This window comes from Cydia splendana, chromosome 1 (assembly GCF_910591565.1).
Source record: "Cydia splendana chromosome 1, ilCydSple1.2, whole genome shotgun sequence".
Lineage (NCBI taxonomy): Eukaryota > Metazoa > Arthropoda > Insecta > Lepidoptera > Tortricidae > Cydia > Cydia splendana.
Window position 1 is genome coordinate 16144695 of NC_085960.1, and position 17733 is coordinate 16162427.

Below are 17733 nucleotides of genomic sequence, written 5' to 3' on the forward strand. Positions count from 1 at the left end.
ATTAAAGAGTACTAACAAAATCCTAACTCAATTAATTAGTGCAAATATTTTAAGGTTTGCGATTCCTGCTCGGCCTTGCGTCGCAAGGTGCCCGGTACCACTGTATTGCAGCATTAACTAAAAATGCTTACTTTGGGGAACATTAGCAACTGTCGTTTTTGATAATTACATTTTAGTGGTGAGGGGTGGTACTTAAATGACCGCTATTAAAACCTAAAGTTTAAACTTATAGGCGCGAAGATTTGATTTCCCTAAGAAAATTTTAATTTCGCGTCTTTTTCTGCTATCAAATTGGGTGTGTGTCAGTATAATAGGCCTAGCCTAGGCCTATATAATTGGCCTATTATTGTATTAAATTTAACGCGCACGCAAAGACGGAAAGCCTGCAATTACGTAAAATTTACTTTCTTATTTACAGCACTCTTGCCCAGATTAAAGCTGATAATTAGTTCGAATCTAGTCTCCCATATTTTTTACGTTCACTGGTACATATGTTTTGACCGAGTAAATAGTAAATATACTAAATACTTTTTTAAATATTCGCGCTCGGGGCGATGGAAGTTTCATCGTTCCGTCGCCCCGCTCCATGCAACGACCAATCGCGTTAGCTCGCTGGCTCGTGCGCGGCAACTTTAAAGCAACGATAACGTTTTTGATGGTTTTTTGTGTTACGAATCATATTTCAAGCCGATTTTTACAGTATTCGATGAAGGAGAACTCATAATAAAAATCCCATATGATATTGATCTATTACCATTTTTAACCAGGCAATTAATGCACAACCCCATAAAACCTCCCATACGGTATTATTTAGTGTACGATTAAATTGCAACGCTTGTACTTATTGTAATTTGGAAATAATGAGAGAAAAAATAGCCTATTACCATTTTTGAGGACGGAAATATACTGAATTTAATAATAACCGTAGGTTACTTACTTTAAATGTAGGATACAGAATTATTTTTTGTGTGATTCATGCTTAATGTCATAAAGCAAATATTTCTCTATGAGTATAAATTTAAAAAATGTTATTAATATTTTTTACAAACTTTCTGTGATTTTTTATATTTTTACATTTTTTTTAAAATACCTAAATGTAATATATTTATTTGGATTATGTGTCGACGTAATCACTAGATTTATTATCTGTCCCATACACCGAAAATTTCAGCTATTACTAATTATTTCCATTCCGCCATACTAGCCGAGCGTACCTTTCTTGGCCTATTATTAGAACTAGCTCTTCTGAAGGAGGTACGAATTCTTCATCATCATAAGTATTAACTTTATTAAAATAGCTTTAACTTTTTTGTCATTCAAGACACATTGAGACATTTTCTACTGTAAGAGAACAATAGTTTTATGGGTAATTAATAGGTAAGTACCTACCTAGTGATAATAATAATTAATGTGTGTTTTGTGTCACCTTGTCAGAAATAAAATTGGAACATAACAGACATCACAAAAATAACTTGCTAATTTTGATGAATGAAAAAGTATCACACAGCACAGAAATAATATTATATTATAATTAATAAATATGGGAATCTTACACATACCAACCTAGTTCCACAGTTAGATCAATAGGGCTCGTAATGTGGCTATATCTATCTAATTATAAATAGTCGTCTAGTAGGTACCCATAATACAACTCTATTATGAACCTTATAGAAAAAATACAACACAGTGACATTAAACAACGAGTGACATTCATTAACCACACCGTTATAAGCGTTCTGTACCAGTTGTAGTGGCTTTAAGCTTAAAACGACATTTTTCACTTAAGCATGCCAACTGTCGCTATAGTAAACTAAGCTAGCATATTGACACTACACAGATAATAACGATCGACCTGCTAAAACTTCTGTCAGCTTCTTAAAATCACAATGTCACTTAAAGTAAAAGAACAGTACGTTTTTATTTTTAGTCAGCATTATGGCTTTAAGTTTTAAGCAAAACCGTCATTATAGGTATAATGTCACTTTACTTATTTCAAAACGTTATTCTATTCTATTAAATTCAAAAGTACAAGTGTCCTTAAAGGGAAAAGTACGATATTGCTTTAAATTGAGTTTTGATTTTGATACCATATTATAAGTTTAAAGGGACATAGTACGTATAGATACACTATTTCTTATGTAAATTGACGTACTTACCATTAAATCTCATAGGAAACCGTCACTAAGCAATAAAATACAATTTATTTCCCTTGAATGACATTGTTCCTATGAGACAGGCACCTATTCCCTCTATTCGCCATAACGACATTAGCGCCCTCTGGCGGTTCTAATAGAGCTAGGGCGATAGGTGTCTTCGTATTGCGTGCGTTACGATCATACGAGCTAGATGGCGTTATTAACTCAAAAACCCCATTTTTTGGATAATGACGTTATGTTTCTCAAGGAGCGACATGCTAAAATATAAAGTGGTAAACGTACTGTACATAGTTTAAGAATATCTATACTATATGTACTGTGTATTTTGTCCTGTTGCAGTGAGTCGTGCTTCCTGTGCGTCGCGTCCCCGGGCCGGCGGCGGCGGCGGCTCGGAGCCGCCCCCCCGCGAGCGGGCCCTAGATATCCCAGCACCGTTCCATATCATTGATAACTGTACACGACATTTTGATCTTTTTATTGCTGACGTTCCTTTTGCACTCAATAATGATACAGTACAAAATAACGAAAGACTTTAATATTGTAACGCTTGTACTAGACGGGCGGGGCGGATCCGACGCGACCGGGGGTGGAGCTGGCGCTCGCCGTTTGGGTGCGGGCGAAGTTCTTTTCTATTTCTTTACGGATATCACTCGAGTTTCACTTCGAATTGCACGTTTCGACTAATAATTCGTTTACACTACTGTTTTGGGTGTAGAGGTGTTTAAACACGTGTCATAACTTACAAGTTGTGCCGTTGTTAAGTCCCAAATAATCTTATTTCTCATAGAGAAATCATACAATGCTTCCTGTGGCATGCTTTGGTCGGTGTAGATACATACATGATGTTAGACTATATGTGTTAGGGCATTGAAGTTTTAGTTGATGATAGTGAGAGTAATATCATCTTAACTTGGTGTATTTGTGTAGGGTCGAGGGTCGTGCGCGTCGCGTCGGATCCGGTGGCGCCTCTTACAGATATATCGTACGACCGTCACATTAAGTAGTATTTTTGAGATATTTACTGTTTTTGAACGTTGTGTTGACACTGTTACAATGATTTGAACGTTTGTATTAGACGCGGTGACATTATAAAATAATATGTAGGTCATATTTCTGATCAGTGTGTTACATTACATACCTACACGACTCGTATTATTTGTACCCGTAGTTACATTACGATTAAGATGTTAACCTTTATTTCTTTACTCACGGCGCTTCTGTGCCTACAGACCCTACAGTTGTTATGACGCTAGACCTGGTTTAGACAGTACCTATCAGTATCTCTCTACCAGACACACGACATTTATGTGAAGGAAACTTCGAACTCTAGTACATACTCGTATCCATCCTGTACTCAAACAATGTACCTAATACTTGTTTTTCTACTCGTCGACTGTAATTCTTGAATTAAGATTTCTTATACCAAACTGCAATTGGGTATTTTTAATGTATGGGCTCCCAACTCAACTATAATATTCATATCGATACAGTTTAGTCAACTATAATGAAATTGACCAATCACAGCTCGCCGCGATCAAGAGGACGAAACAAAACCATAGCTCAAAATAATTACCTATTCATTTTAGGTTGTATAGTAGAATCAATTGCTTCATAAGTCAGAAACGCGCATGTAACACCCTTAATATAGCAACATCCATAGACTACGAAAACCACTTAGCGTTGCTTGTTAGTCTCCATAGGCTACGGTGGCCGAAATCGAGAAAACAACTGTCTAAAAATTGAATTTAGCGCGGAGCAAGTACCAGGGCCTCATGAGTTACGAGAAGGTGTCGTTGACCAGCCCGCCGGGCCGAGCCGGCCGGGGCGCGTACCAGTATGAAGGTATCGCGGCTGTTCGCGTATCTTAGCTTTTGGTTTGGTTTGTTTGTATGATTCTACTAGTTTAAAGTATTATTTTTGTTGACGCGTAGAAAAAGTATTGTATACAATAGTGATATAATCAAGCTTTTCAATCTCGTACCTTACTTAGACAACTCAGCAAGCTTCGTTGTCTAAACACGGTACTCGACTGAAAAGCTCTCTATTATATCACGATTGTATAAAATACTATTATGTGCATTGCACAATTAATGAATTTGTCCTTTTGAGTCGGGCGGCATGTAGCTTGTGTGTGCTTACATATGATCTTATAATATCACCGAATAGACTGGATCTTCCGCGCGAGACTATTACAAAGATTTATTTAATTTTTAATTTAGCGATGCCATTGCTAGCTACATCCAAAAAATATTTTTGTTACGAGTTGTGATAGAATGGTATCTCGGGACTGAAGAGTCTGTCAATTAAACTACGGCTGTTCCTCTGATTTACAAGACAGATCATACCTGAAGTTATCTCAGTAATAAAGTACATTTTATTCTTGAAGTTAGATGGACAGCCGTTTTTTTATTAAGGACCCTTAAATTTTTAATGATTTGATCTCGAGCCACGGCTCAATCTTTGCTCGCAGCGGATATCTTTTTCTGCTTGACGTGGATTGACGCGCGTGGTTCCTACATAGATTTTATAATATTTTATCAAAATAAAATGTCAATTGTATGGGAGGACGAGTTTTCGCCAAATAATTTAGGGCTATTTTCAGAACCTGAATAAATATATGAGTATGGGCTGTTTTAAAATGTTCATCAAATGGGTACCTACTTATTTATCACGTTAAACGGAACTTAATCACGTAGGTACAAGTACAAATCAATTTATTTTCTTTTTCGACAAATCAAGACCCGTACAACCCGATAGGTACGAACAACCCGCGCAGCTCTCTAGCTTATATTATTAGCATGCTCTCATGCTGATTAGTATCGACATCTAGCTGAAACTTCTTCCTCGCAAGTGTGCCTGCGACAAAGGCGCAATTTCAAGCTCTAGAGTCGAAACGTCAAAAAAAAGCTAGTACCTACGCGATGATTTCCCGTTAAAATAATGTGTGAAAATCGTGATAGGTGATACCTAATAGTTGGGGTCAAGTAAAAAATTGGAGTACCTTCCTACCTATAGCAACGGGGCAGTATGAGCTAGGCGCAAGCTCGTCGTACAAGTTTTGTCGGTTGTATTGTACCCTAGTTGTATGTTATAGTAGTTTTATTTAGCAGGGCTAAACTTTTCGTTACTCGTTGTGTTTAACGGGATTAAAGTGGTGCAAGTGGATTCAGTGAACTTAACGATAAAGACAATTTAACAAATTAATACCTACGATTAAAATAAAGTACTAAGACTTTTTTTAAATCGCTTGGAAGAAGATTGTATGTATAGATGTAAGGTAGAATAAGCATACATAGATGTAGTAGGTATAACAAATTTTAAGGCAGAAGCCAGCTCTTGAATTTAACTTTTTGTGTTGTTTAATCGCGCATTATTGACGATATTTGTTACGATGCCCTTAACCTTCCGTTCGGCATGGTGCTTCAACGGAGGCGTTAGCCAGGGCCGCATGCGACATTATGTAACTAAGTTTTGGTTGTGTTAAGCTAAAAGCCACTAAGTATTTTCAGTCTATCGCAATACATACATATTATGTACTACATGTATCACTTATAGGGAGACTTCGACTCGATAAAATGACACGTGTAACGTGCCTATCACTATTACCTACTTTAAAATATCACGTCACTATGATTAGTCGAAATCTCATCTAGTTACTGTTGCGGCAATGATTCATTTTGATTGTCGAGACTTGTAATTATTTTTGTTATGAAAATACAAACAAAAAAAATTACAAATCTCGAAACTATGCTTACGAATTATCTCGATGCCCCATTGATGCTCGACGGCCGATTTTAGCTTTACCTTCTATCCTGTCATTATATTACAATATGAATAGACATAATAACGCATGCGGTATTGCCACCGTTGTAGCACCATGTTGTTGTGCGCACATGGGCTAAAGCGCCGAAGCCTTACCGTGGCCCCTTTTAGTTATGCTTTTTAAATTGAAGAATTTAAAAGCGGCTGGTCGTGAACTTATTGTAACGTACACAAACTTATCCGTGATGACAATTTTGTTGCAAGTAGTTTTAATATCAACCTTCATATATATATCTTTAAAATAATTGGGAAATAAATGAAAAAGGTCGAGAATACTTTGTCAACTTTTTTTTTTAAATTAGCTGTACACCCTTAACGCCTTCAATATGCAATTATATAAATGCATTAGATACGGTACGTGGGACGAGAAAAAAAAATTGGATCCCCTAAAATTATGCCATTTTTAGGGAAATGGGGGAACATTTAGCTATATAGGTCTGTGGTGGTGATGTTACATCCGGATAGCTTTGTGTCGAGTTCAGTTTCCAACATTAATCAGTCATGAAGAACTGACAAGTATACTGGTACTGGGGGCCAATTCTGATTTAATTAATTTAGTTAAATAAAAAAAAAATGTTAAGGTTTTCATTATTGTTTGTTTGTTTTGATACGAACACGAGGCGGCCTCCTGTTCTTTTATGATACGGTGTACGAAGTGTTAATTAACATTTATCGTACACATTCCGAGACTGCTATTAATGTCGGAAACTTTGTAGCAATCATGTGATGATTTGATGAAAGTAGATTTTGTATGGATATTGGTTGACTGTGTATATTTTTATTCATGGCGTAATCCAATCACTATTTGATTTAAATTTATAGTAATTATAATGCTCGTTGCCTGATAACTCTAAAAATACCCCAGAGTAACCACCTGTTCTAGTTTTTCAGATATTATACTGGAAAATAACCATGTATAATTATTCAGTACTTATTTACTTAACCCTAATTATTAATCTGCAGATAAAATACCTAATTAACTCTATTACTACGTAATTGTGCTACGCCGTAGACCGGAGCCCTATTTTCTGTTATGTAATGAAGAGTATTTGGCAGAGTTTCTCAATTTACGGGTGGACATTCTGGGCTTCACTCATATTTGAACAGAAAATCTGTAATAAAAATACTATCACTTATCAGGTACCGGTACAAATCTACTATTGTTTTCTTAATTTTGAACCTTAAATTTATAACAATAAGGTTTATCATAGAGGAAAGGTTCATGTGTATTTCAAGCTTGGCCTACCGGGCAGTCCGTGGGGCCCGCGGAGCAATCAGTGATATTTTACAATAAATTATTTTGTTTTTATATATTGAATTAACAAGCGTAATAAAGAGTGAGCAATGGCACATCTTAATTGCTGTTTTATTCTACCCGTCATATTCGACACCAGTTTCAATTTAACTAAAGTAAGCAATACGGCGCGATTCGGGAAATGAATTAGAGATTAACTAGATACGATATAGTAAAGATATGTGACGTCCCATGGGTAAAGGTACCTTATGGCGGTTGGCGCTTACGCTATTATTAATGCCGCACCAATATTATTGCGGCGCTATGCGACGTAAGCGCTAGCCGCCATAAGGTACCTTTTTCCGAGGAACGTCACATATCTTTACTATTTCATATCTAGTGAATCTCTACTTCATTTCCCGAATCGCGGCGCCAGCCGCCATAAGGTACCTTTTGCCGAGGAACGTCAATTTCATATCTAGTGAATCTCTAATTCATTTCCCGCATCGAGCCGATAGTTATGATTGAATGAAATATTGACGTTTAATTAAATTAAAACAACTCTAATAAGGACATTCAGTTTAATGTATATAACATCGTAAAAAATGCACAAAGATGTCAATATGTAGAACTGATTTTCGAAAATATAATTCATTACAAATAACACAAGATCATTTATAGACTCCATGTTACACTATCTAAACTCTTGGTATTTTAAACTTTTCTAGTGCATAGAAATTATTTTTCAATAACAGTGCATTATACAACACTATCACTACACCTTATGAAACAAAGTCTACCGCCGCGTCTGTCTGTATGTGTGTATGTTTGTTCGCGAAAAACTCAAAAACTACTGAACGGATTTTCACCTATCAATAGTGATTTTTGAGGTGTATAATTCGTTAAGGTTTTGTGTAACCCGTGCGAAGCCCGGGGGGGGGGGTGGCTTGTATTTAAAAAAAATGAAATATTTTTTCCGCTGAGGAACAAATATTTTTTCACGTACATTCATACCTAGTATACCTACCTACTGAGAGTCCATTCTATGCACTACAATAGTTTACTACAATTCTTAAATATTTACTTACGTTCCTCAATAAAATGTTTGCTTATAACTAAAAAGCTGTCTCACTCATCAAATTAGCATTAATTAAGCTTAAATCAGAATATCAGTTCATTTCGTATAAAAGGGGAGTTAGAACTTCCTATTTGAGTTTAATATTATAAAACACGTAAGTCTTCAAATCGGGCCAGCATGTGTTTGCTAAATCGTAAGGTGACAACCAAGTCACTAATTACCACCACAAGTTCACAGCCACGGGAACTATATTAGTACTAGAATAAGGTAGATTTTTGTTTTTAATTATTTTTTAGAAATTAGTGAGTTTTGGTTGTCACCTGACGAAATACACATCTAGTTATTAACACTTTCAGTGCCAAGCACTCCATTTCCAATACAAAATGAACCACTTCACTGCCAAGAACCCGCTAGGTGGTTCTTGGCAGTGAAGTGAATGTGTTAAATTTAAAATTGACTTGGCCAGAAATGTCACTGTTGACAGCTGAAAGATAATATCCATAACAAGAAATTATGGTCGAACTAAAGCGAAGTTTAATAGAAATTGTAGATAATGTAAACAAACCAATTTACGCCTATTCGTTTTCTCGCACTTTTAAAGGATGGCCATGATCTTATGAACAGTTTATATACTTAAATCTTTTAGGGCTTGTGCACAAAATCACGGTTCGATTTTGGTATAAGGAAACCTCACATGTATTTTTCTACAGTGAACGAAACGAAGAAAAAAAACCTACCACATGAGTAGATACTTTTTCTCGGTTTCGTTAAACATAAATCTTCACTCTGCACTTCAAAATAGCGAGTCTATTTAACGAAAATAGAAAAATAAACAAGATTTTCTATATACTATTTATCTTAAAATTAGGTCGAATGAAAAAAAAATACACGTGAGGTTGTATGGGGGGAGGGGGGTAGCCAAAAACCTCGCCAAATATCACCAAGGGGGAGGGGGGGTCAAAAAGTATCCGCGAAACACCTCGCGTGATTTGTGCACAACCCCTTATTTACATCATTTTTAGGATCCATAGTCTATTACTAGAAACCCTTATAGTTTCGGCATGTCCGCCTGTCTGTCCGTCCGCGGCTTTGTTCCGTGATCTTAGTGCTAGAAAGCTGTAACTTGTTATATAGATACATAATTCAACCATGGCGACAAAATAGTAAAATAGAAACACCAAAATAAAAAAATTGTGGGTACCTCCCCTACAACTTTTTTTGCTTTAACCTTGGTGTGGGGAGTCATTGAGTCTTTAAAAACGAAAAAGGGTCTCCAACAACAATACAATTTTTTGGTAAGTTAATGTTTTCGGAAACAATTGCTCCGAAAGAAACAATATATGCGTCCCTCAAGCTTTTTAACAAAATTTGTCATATTCATTTATATTATTTTCAATTTGTATTGAACTAGACTTTAAATAGGGCTTTTATATATTTCATTAATATAATGCGGTGAAAAAATAGTACTTAGTCTAAAGTTTCAAAACCAAAATATTTAAATTCGCTCATATGATAAGCCTCAGTAACTCGCCCTTTATTTCTAAGTGACTTAGGGTCGGTTGCACCAAACTGTTCGTATCGTTAAAGAGTTCGCTAAATTTTTATGTATGGAAAGTTTCATAATAAAGCGCCGGTGCGCGCCGGCTGACGTTGATCAGTCTGTCAAATGTGGTTGGTGCAACTGGCCCTTAGAGTCGGTTGCACCAAACCGTCTGTCACCGTTAGAGCGTCCGCTAAATTTTATTGTATGGGAAGTTTCATAGATCTCTACTGCGTGACGTTGATCAGTCTGTTAATTGCGGTTGGTGCAACTGGCCCTTAATTATACTCAGCTGCTTGCATTATGCTCAAGTGTAACAACTACTTTACTAGGAACACGCTCATGCGACTTCGAGACCAATACATGATGTCTGAATTGGGGCAAATATCGGCGGCCAGTATATTCGTGGTAATAATTTTTATACAGCTTGGTACCTAATAACTATGTCTTAGATGTGGGGCCTGACTATGGAACAACCTTTTCTAATTGTCTAGATCAACATATAGGAATATTGTTACATATAAGGTAATTCACAGATATTCAAATTAACATCTCTGCGATGAAATAGGTACATCACAGAATCTGTGTATGATATGTTAAGACTTATTTGTCTTTATTGGCAACTGAGAAGTACGTCAGCAGCGTTCTAGATTTTTTGCCAAATTTGGGTGTTTTTTCTGTTACAGAATTCCTTCTAACAGGTATATTCTCTTTAGGACTAAGCGGCGCAACCACGTCTTTTTCGAATGCTTCCGGATTTTTTCCTTTTTTTTCTCGCACTATGCGTGTGAGCCAGTTAGTGGTGTCCTGTTTCTTCTTGACGGGCGACATCAGTCTTAAATGTGGAGCCTCACCATCAAGCACAAAATTTGGTAAATTTTTAGTGGGAGTGTTGAAACTTATTATTCTAAGTTTAGTAGGAGAAACGCTTACTGGTGAACAACTAGCCATTGAAGGTGGCGTGATAGTCTTCGGTGATTTTGGAGACAGTTTCCTGCATACCCTCTTTTCATAGTTTTTTGTGGGTGTCATAAATGAAGTGCCAGCTTTCGGTGCTATATAGTTCCAATCACTCGACATTTGACCTGAATCAAAGGATAAGTGTACAGGACTGGTGTTGTCTAACACATCACTGTGCCTCTTAATGCCGGCAGGAAGCAACTTCGGTTCACCATCCTCCGGGACCATATCCAGCTTTAAACGCTTAACTAGGATTTCGGCATCATCTGCCTCTCTGGAAGCGTTCATCAGATCTGTTAAACATCTCTTAGTTTTTCTTACTGAAGTGCTGTCAGAACGCATGCGTTTACAGCTATATGAGCCTGGAGTTGTCACCAATTTCCTCTTTAATGAGCTGGGTGTACGGTCCAGAGTGCCCCACTTTGGTAGAGTGGTTCTGTCAGTTCTTGGGACGACCTCGGCGTGCCCCTTCAGCTCCATGTTCCGTTCATGATCCGATACAAACTCCTTCCCTATTCTCCAGATTTTGTGTCGCGCGTCGTCGCTGCAAGTGACGATCTTCATGTCACCCTTCTGACACCACGCAGGGCACGTGACCTCGGCCCAGTGCCCAGCCAACTTTACAACCGGCTCAGAGTACTTTACGTTCCAAATGTAAGCATTCTTATCGCTACTGCCAGAAACTAAGTACATACTGTCAGGGCTAAGACTAGTTTTGATGTAAAATGTGCTATTTTCATGGCCGACGTATCTTTGCTCTGGCAGCGAATTATACGTTGAAATATTAAAGCAGTAAATTACATTATCCATGCAGCTGGCGTAGAGTCTCATCCTAGCATCGTCAATGATGAGATTTGTATAACCATTCTTTGTCGAACTTCCACAATATGGTATAGAATGTTTTGGTAGTGGTTCTCTTTTATAAATAGTATAATTCTTTCTTAAATCCCACACTTTGATGTTACCGTCGCATTCGCCGCATGATATTAGGGTTGTGTCGTCTTGAAAAACTAGACCAGTGATGCTGATGGACCTATGGTTATCAAGTCGGGGTCTTTTGGTATGTGAACCTGGTGTTTTTGGTGTGAATGAGGAGTGGCAGTTCATGAGGCAGTTATCAGGTTTAACAACAACAGTGGGTTGCCCGCACCTCACGTCCCAAACAAGGATGTGTCCATCTCGGGCCCCAGTAGCAAAAACCGAGGGCTCGTTAGGGCGGAAAACAGCTGTCTTGACTGAGCGTGTGTGGTTGGAGAATACGAGGACACGCTTTGGAGTGCTCTCGGCCACATCCCATAAACTGGCTGTATGATCTCCTGGAAAACAAGAATTAATTTTGTTAGATACATGATATGCAGTCTCACTTCATTATTGTACTGCAGAACTCTTTCCACTCATAATATACTAGATATAAAGCTATATAGCCCTCGAAAAAGGTGCCCCTCGCCTCTGTTTTGGTGTACTATCCATATTACAATACAATTAACCTTTATTCACTGACTCATTTATAGTTTTGTTACTTTTTAGGGTTCCGTACCCAAAGGGTAAAACGGGACCCTATTACTAAGACTTCGCTGTCCGTCCGTCCGTCCGTCCGTCCGTCCGTCCGTCTGTCACCAGGCTGTATCTCACGAACCGTGATAGCTAGACAGTTGAAATTTTCACAGATGATGTATTTCTGTTGCCGCTATAACAACAAATACTAAAAACAGAATAAAATAAAGATTTAAATGGGGCTCCCATACAACAAACGTGATTTTTGACTAAAGTTAAGCAACGTCGGGAGTGGTCAGTACTTGGATGGGTGACCGTTTTTTTTTTGCTTTTTTTTTTGTTTTTTTTTTTTGCATTATGGTACGGAACCCTTCGTGCGCGAGTCCGACTCGCACTTGCCCGGTTTTTTACTGTTTTTACTGTGTCACTAGTCAGGTTGTCCGGGTTTCTGAAAAAAAGCCTCCTTTAAAGCTTTCCAATCTTCTCAGTTTCGAGCGGTTCTTATTCACTTTGGAATATGGATTGGGGTTTGGGTAAGGTGTATTGGGTATGGGGTGGGAAGAGGTTAGCGACAGAAATTAATAATGTTTGTCAAAATCAACCTGTACACCTACACTAATTTTGTTTTCTTAGTGGTAGCTAATACCATGGTCTAATAAAACATGGTCTTCTATTCCCAGAGTGACACGGGCCTACGTCACAATAACATTGCCACTTTATTTCAACATAACATGTTACATGGGTACATTATACCTATGGTTAATAAGTTAAAATATTTCTTTATAATTTTATAATTTTCATTTATATGTATTTTATCTTAAATTTTCGGAACACGTCATTTTTAATTATTCGTTAGCAATATCTTCCGATTCACGAAAGAAATTTCAGACGTTCGGGTAATTCTGTTTACATTACTGGCAACACAGGATAGCGCTGTCACATTTGACAATTCGGATCTAGATAACTTCATGCCCTGACCGTCATCCTTGTCGAACGCGTGTTAATTGTTATTTCCTTCTCGCTCAGTGTCAGCAGTCGCAGTGTTTTCCAAACTTTTCACGTCGTAAGCTTGGTAATTAATGTGTAACTGTGAATTAGTTTTTCAAACGTTTGTCTTGTATAGATAAATAAAGTTTAATTTAATACATTTTTTTATTTAGCCTTTTTACTCGGACAATACATTTCTGGTTCATATATTTCCCTAATTCCTTTTTTTTTTGTGTGTCCGTTTGCCAGGTGGCAAAGGCCTCCTCCAATCTTTATGTTGTTGTTGTTGTTTTATATGTTGTTGTTGTTTATTTCTTTTTCTTAAATGGAGGGTGTTGGTCGTTTTCCCCCACGGGGACCAGCCGGCTTGGGGGAGGTTGTTTTTGTTGTTTTTCTTTGTGATCAGTTGGTTGTTTTGATTTTGATTTCCGGTTTTTGTTGTTACTTGTTAGTTTTTTGAAGATGGTCCAGGTGTGGGTTCAGCCATTGGTCTTACTAGGTAGTCTTTCATGCTATTCCTGTTCATCCTCTTGGGCTCCTCCCTTACTTCTGGCTGCCCAGGTTTGTCCTGATTCTGGGGTGAAACAGTACTAACACGCTTCCTTTTTTCGCGAGTATTTCCAGGCGTGTCTGTTATAATCAACTTGTCAAAGCGAATGTATGCCTGCTTTCCCTTTTTTATCTCTTCCTGTTGTTGTGCTATAAGTTCTTTCCTTTTGTTCAAAATGTCTTTAGGATAATCTTCGCTGACATAAACATTTTTTGGTAGAAGTTTCTTGTTTTTAAACAGTTCAAATTTTCTCCATGCAAGGGTTACAGAAATAAGGATAGGCCTATGTTTATCTTTGACAGGCTTCCCTAGTCTACGAACATTGCTTATTTCCCATTTGTCCCATTTCTCTATGTCTGCTTTCTCATTTGCAGTATTAAGGGTTTCTAAAACTTTCTCCAGAAGTTGCGTGTGGTTACTCTCCGATTCTTCTAACCCATATATTATTATATTATTTTTCTTTTGCTCTAATTCCATATACTTTATCTTCGTTTTCAGGGTAACAACCTCTTTTTTCAGTTCTTGATTTTCCGCCAAAAGTGGTTTTAATTTAGCGTCTATAGTGGCAGAAATATTGTCAGTGATGGATTTTGTAATGCTTTCTGTTTGTTTTTTAAACTGCTCTTCAAGTTTCGCCATGATAGTGTCCATAATTTGGTTTTCCATTTTGTTTACACTTGTGAAGTCTTATAACTGAAACTGTGGGTAGGTAGGTAATGTTTTGACAGCTGTCGGAAGTCTATGTTATTTTCGTGTGGCAGCCCCAGCTGTCAAACGTCAATCTTCGACAATCTATACGTAGTGACTGTTATACTTATATATACGGTTCTTGTTCGTATTTCACTGTTTTCTTGCACTAATCACTTGTATTTGTCACTGAAAACACTTTAATTCAGCTTTAGGTAGATGGATTTGTATTTTTACATAATATTTTCGCCAGATTCTTAGAGGTTGCTGCACTTTAGATTAAAATTCCAGGAGACTTGCAATCACACGTCGTACTTTTGACAGGTCGGAACCGGAAGTACATTCAGTATTCATGATTTAAATATTAGCGCCTTCGTTAAGATGTTCGTTCTTTGACTCACTCTCTTCCGTCAGATCTGTTTAGCTAGTAACATGTAGTAGCGATAGTTTAATTGAAATAAAATATATTCCAGTGTTTGGAAGTGTAGTGATGTGTATTAATTAATTACCGTCCACCTCCGGCACCTAAATATATAACAAATTGGCGACGAGGATGGGATCAGAACAAAATAATATAGGTTCTGAATTTGATGAAAAGTTTCGGGTTTGTGTAAATTACATTGACAGTTCTGAGGTTAATTGGGAAGTAATTCAAAGGGAGACTATAAAGGATAGTTTATTAACCAAAATCATTCGATATAGTTATGATGGCTGGCCTGATGTTAAATTGATAGAACAAGACCTAAAGCCATTCTTCATGAAACGAAATGAGATTAGTATTGATAGGAATTGTCTCTTTTGGGGACATAGGATTATAATACCACAGTCTATCCGAAATTATGTATTAAATGAACTGCATAAGAGCCATTTTAGTAATTTAATACATTACATTTGTTTTATTTTACTATGTTTCTACATGAATAACTTAAAATTAATGCCGTTAAAATAATTTTCACCGTTGGTTAAAATTCTCCCACATTTTAAAGTTTGAGAACCTGTAAACAGCATGATGACGTAGGCCCGTGTCAGTTAGGTCATACGCGAATCTCGGAATAGAGTACCAGGCGGAGTATATTATTATACCATGGCTAATACTGCAAGAACTCAAGGCTTGTAACATATTAAATCGTAAGCACCCATAGGTTATGGGGTACCACTGTTAAAAAAAAAGGTTAGTTCCTGATTCGCCAGATTCCTGTTTCACCAGATTTACTTTAGGTACGTCATATATAGTATAAATCAGAGTATAAGAGAATCTGACGAAACAAGAATCCAGCGAATTGGGAACTAACCAAAAAAACTTACCTGAGACAGTAACAAAGCTAAGGGAGCGAGGCGCCCAGGCCAAGTCAAACACGGCATTGTTGTGGCACTGGAAGCTATCTAGGGCTCCTGTGAAACTTATCTTTGATGTATCCTGCAACATGAGTAGATAGAAATTATAATCTGAAATAATAGGCAAGTTGTGGACTTTATTGTCACAATATAGCATTTGTACTAAACATAACACAATCCTAAATTAACCTTGTAAACATAGTTTACATTCAAAGAGGTATCTAGAAATCTTATAAAAATAGAAATCATTATTATCATGTCAGTCAAATTATGTACACTAATGGATGTAGGTCTCTCCCAATGATTTCCATAGTACCTATGTGCTTAGGATTCCATAATCCATATGGTCCTTTGCCAGCCCAAACAGAAATCTTAACACATACACAAGCGAAAATATCAACTATCAAAGATGCACAATTCAGGGCCTATTGACATATAACTTTTAGGGTGGTGGTTTGTAATAGATAGGTTTTCAGTCTCCTGAGGCCTCATGCTACCAGGAATCTGCAAACTGGCTCAATTTTAGTTAGGCAGACATGGGCAAAAACAATTGGATTAATTTTACCTGCACTGTCAGAAACTTATCAATTTCCAGAAAGGAAAGATAAAACAAGAATAAATTTCCTAATTTTTTAGGATTGCATGAAAATTCAAAGACACCAGTCAAAGTTAACAGTTAACAATCTGAGTGATCATCAACTGAAGCTAGAAAGCCATAGATTTCATGGTAAGACACTTCCGGAGCAACTAAGTAGTGATGGTTTAGAGCAAATTTCCAGAGGATTTGGTTTGTTTCATCAATTTGTAACATAATTTACAACACACATATTATTATATTCCTGGTTACTGTATAATATCAGATTATCATATGATGAATCATTGTGCAATTTCAGTTTTTTGCTGCTATTGTAATAACTTGTAAACACCAATTAATTTAAGTGAAAATGGCACAGGTGGTGTAGTTATCCAGAATGTTCTAGATTCTAGACAATGTTCTAGAAAAACAAGATGTATTGACTAATTTTACATTTCTGAAATTCCTTTTAGATCAAATGATAAGTGAATATAAAATAAAATCATGGCAATCTCATTAACTATTTAAAAAAGCAAATGGAACAGTTGTGTTTACATAAAACAATGTAATACACAATTGTACACGTAACATTATTAAATTTATATTATGCTGTAGTAATATTCTGGTATTGATTTAAAAAATACCTGAATAGCCACTTTCCCGTCTTCATTAGCTAAGGCTAAGATGTTTTCATAGCCGGCAGCCTCAGAGAATCGGCATGCAAAGATTGGAGGGTCCTGCTGATCGAGTGAGGCTGCAGGAACCGCACTCGAAGGCTGCAGCCCGTAAAAACACTCCGCACCGTTCACCACCAGTCGTTTGAGCACGTTGTCGTAGTTGTAGCGGCTGCCTACAAAGTTAGCGTGAATAAGAAAAGGTTGCCAAGTGCCTGTTATTGTAACGATTTAAATACAACGTACTTATGCCAAATTGTCTATCGATGAGATACTGGAGGTCGTTCATTGTATTAATCAGTTGAAAAACTACATTTAACACGACAGATAATTATCATCTGTAAACAGAAAATATAATACAGCGTCTTTTTTCACCTCACACTAATCCTGAATGATAAAAATCAACACACAGACATTGCATGGCGCGAAAATGGCGTACTACTGAGTAATGTCATGTGAAATGTCAGTGTCACTGCCATGCTTTTAATTTCATACTTCAGTGCTGCTATGCCATTTGAATATATTTTTTTAATTTGTGTTTTGTATCCAGTTTTTCTAAGGCCGTAACACACTATCGCACCGCACCAAGGTCATTGTGCGACGAACCGATAAGTAAGAGCGAGAAAGAGATATCGCTTTCTC

At 37.0% G+C, this 17733-nt stretch overlaps 2 protein-coding genes across 4 annotated transcripts in view; one reads left to right on the top strand and one right to left on the bottom strand.

Moving 5' to 3' along the window:
- Window positions 1-4928, top strand: part of LOC134791065 (uncharacterized) — an 84562-nt gene extending 79634 nt beyond the window's left edge. For both annotated transcript variants that reach the window (XM_063762105.1, XM_063762099.1), the window contains one exon: window positions 2496-4928. The gene's annotated coding sequence lies outside the window, so the exon portion shown is untranslated. The remainder of the gene's footprint in view (window positions 1-2495) is intronic.
- A 2851-nt stretch (window positions 4929-7779) lies between these two features.
- On the bottom strand, window positions 7780-17497 carry LOC134791083 (protein lethal(2)denticleless). Of its 2 annotated transcripts, XM_063762114.1 has the most exons (4): window positions 17338-17497; window positions 17062-17267; window positions 15814-15925; window positions 7780-12106 (listed from the first exon to the last, which is right to left on the bottom strand). In XM_063762114.1, the coding sequence occupies exons 1-4, from the start codon at window positions 17378-17380 to the stop codon at window positions 10434-10436; spliced, it is 2034 nt and encodes a 677-aa protein (XP_063618184.1). In that variant the 5' UTR covers window positions 17381-17497; the 3' UTR covers window positions 7780-10433. The 2 variants fall into 2 exon arrangements, with proteins under 2 accessions (XP_063618184.1, XP_063618192.1); XM_063762122.1 differs by lacking the exons at window positions 17062-17267; window positions 17338-17497 and adding an exon at window positions 16017-16037 and having other exon boundaries at window positions 15814-15978.
- Window positions 17498-17733: the final 236 nt, after the last annotated feature.

Coding starts and splice junctions, on each gene's coding strand:
- LOC134791083 (XM_063762114.1), bottom strand. CDS start 17,380: ATGAACGACCTCCAGTATCTCATCGATAGACAATTTGGCATAA. Junction 15,926..17,061: donor ACGGGAAAGTGGCTATTCAG/GTATTTTTTAAA, acceptor CTCATGTTGCAG/GATACATCAAAGATAAGTTT. Junction 12,107..15,813: donor TAGCTTTGTTACTGTCTCAG/GTAAGTTTTTTT, acceptor CTTGTTTTCCAG/GAGATCATACAGCCAGTTTA.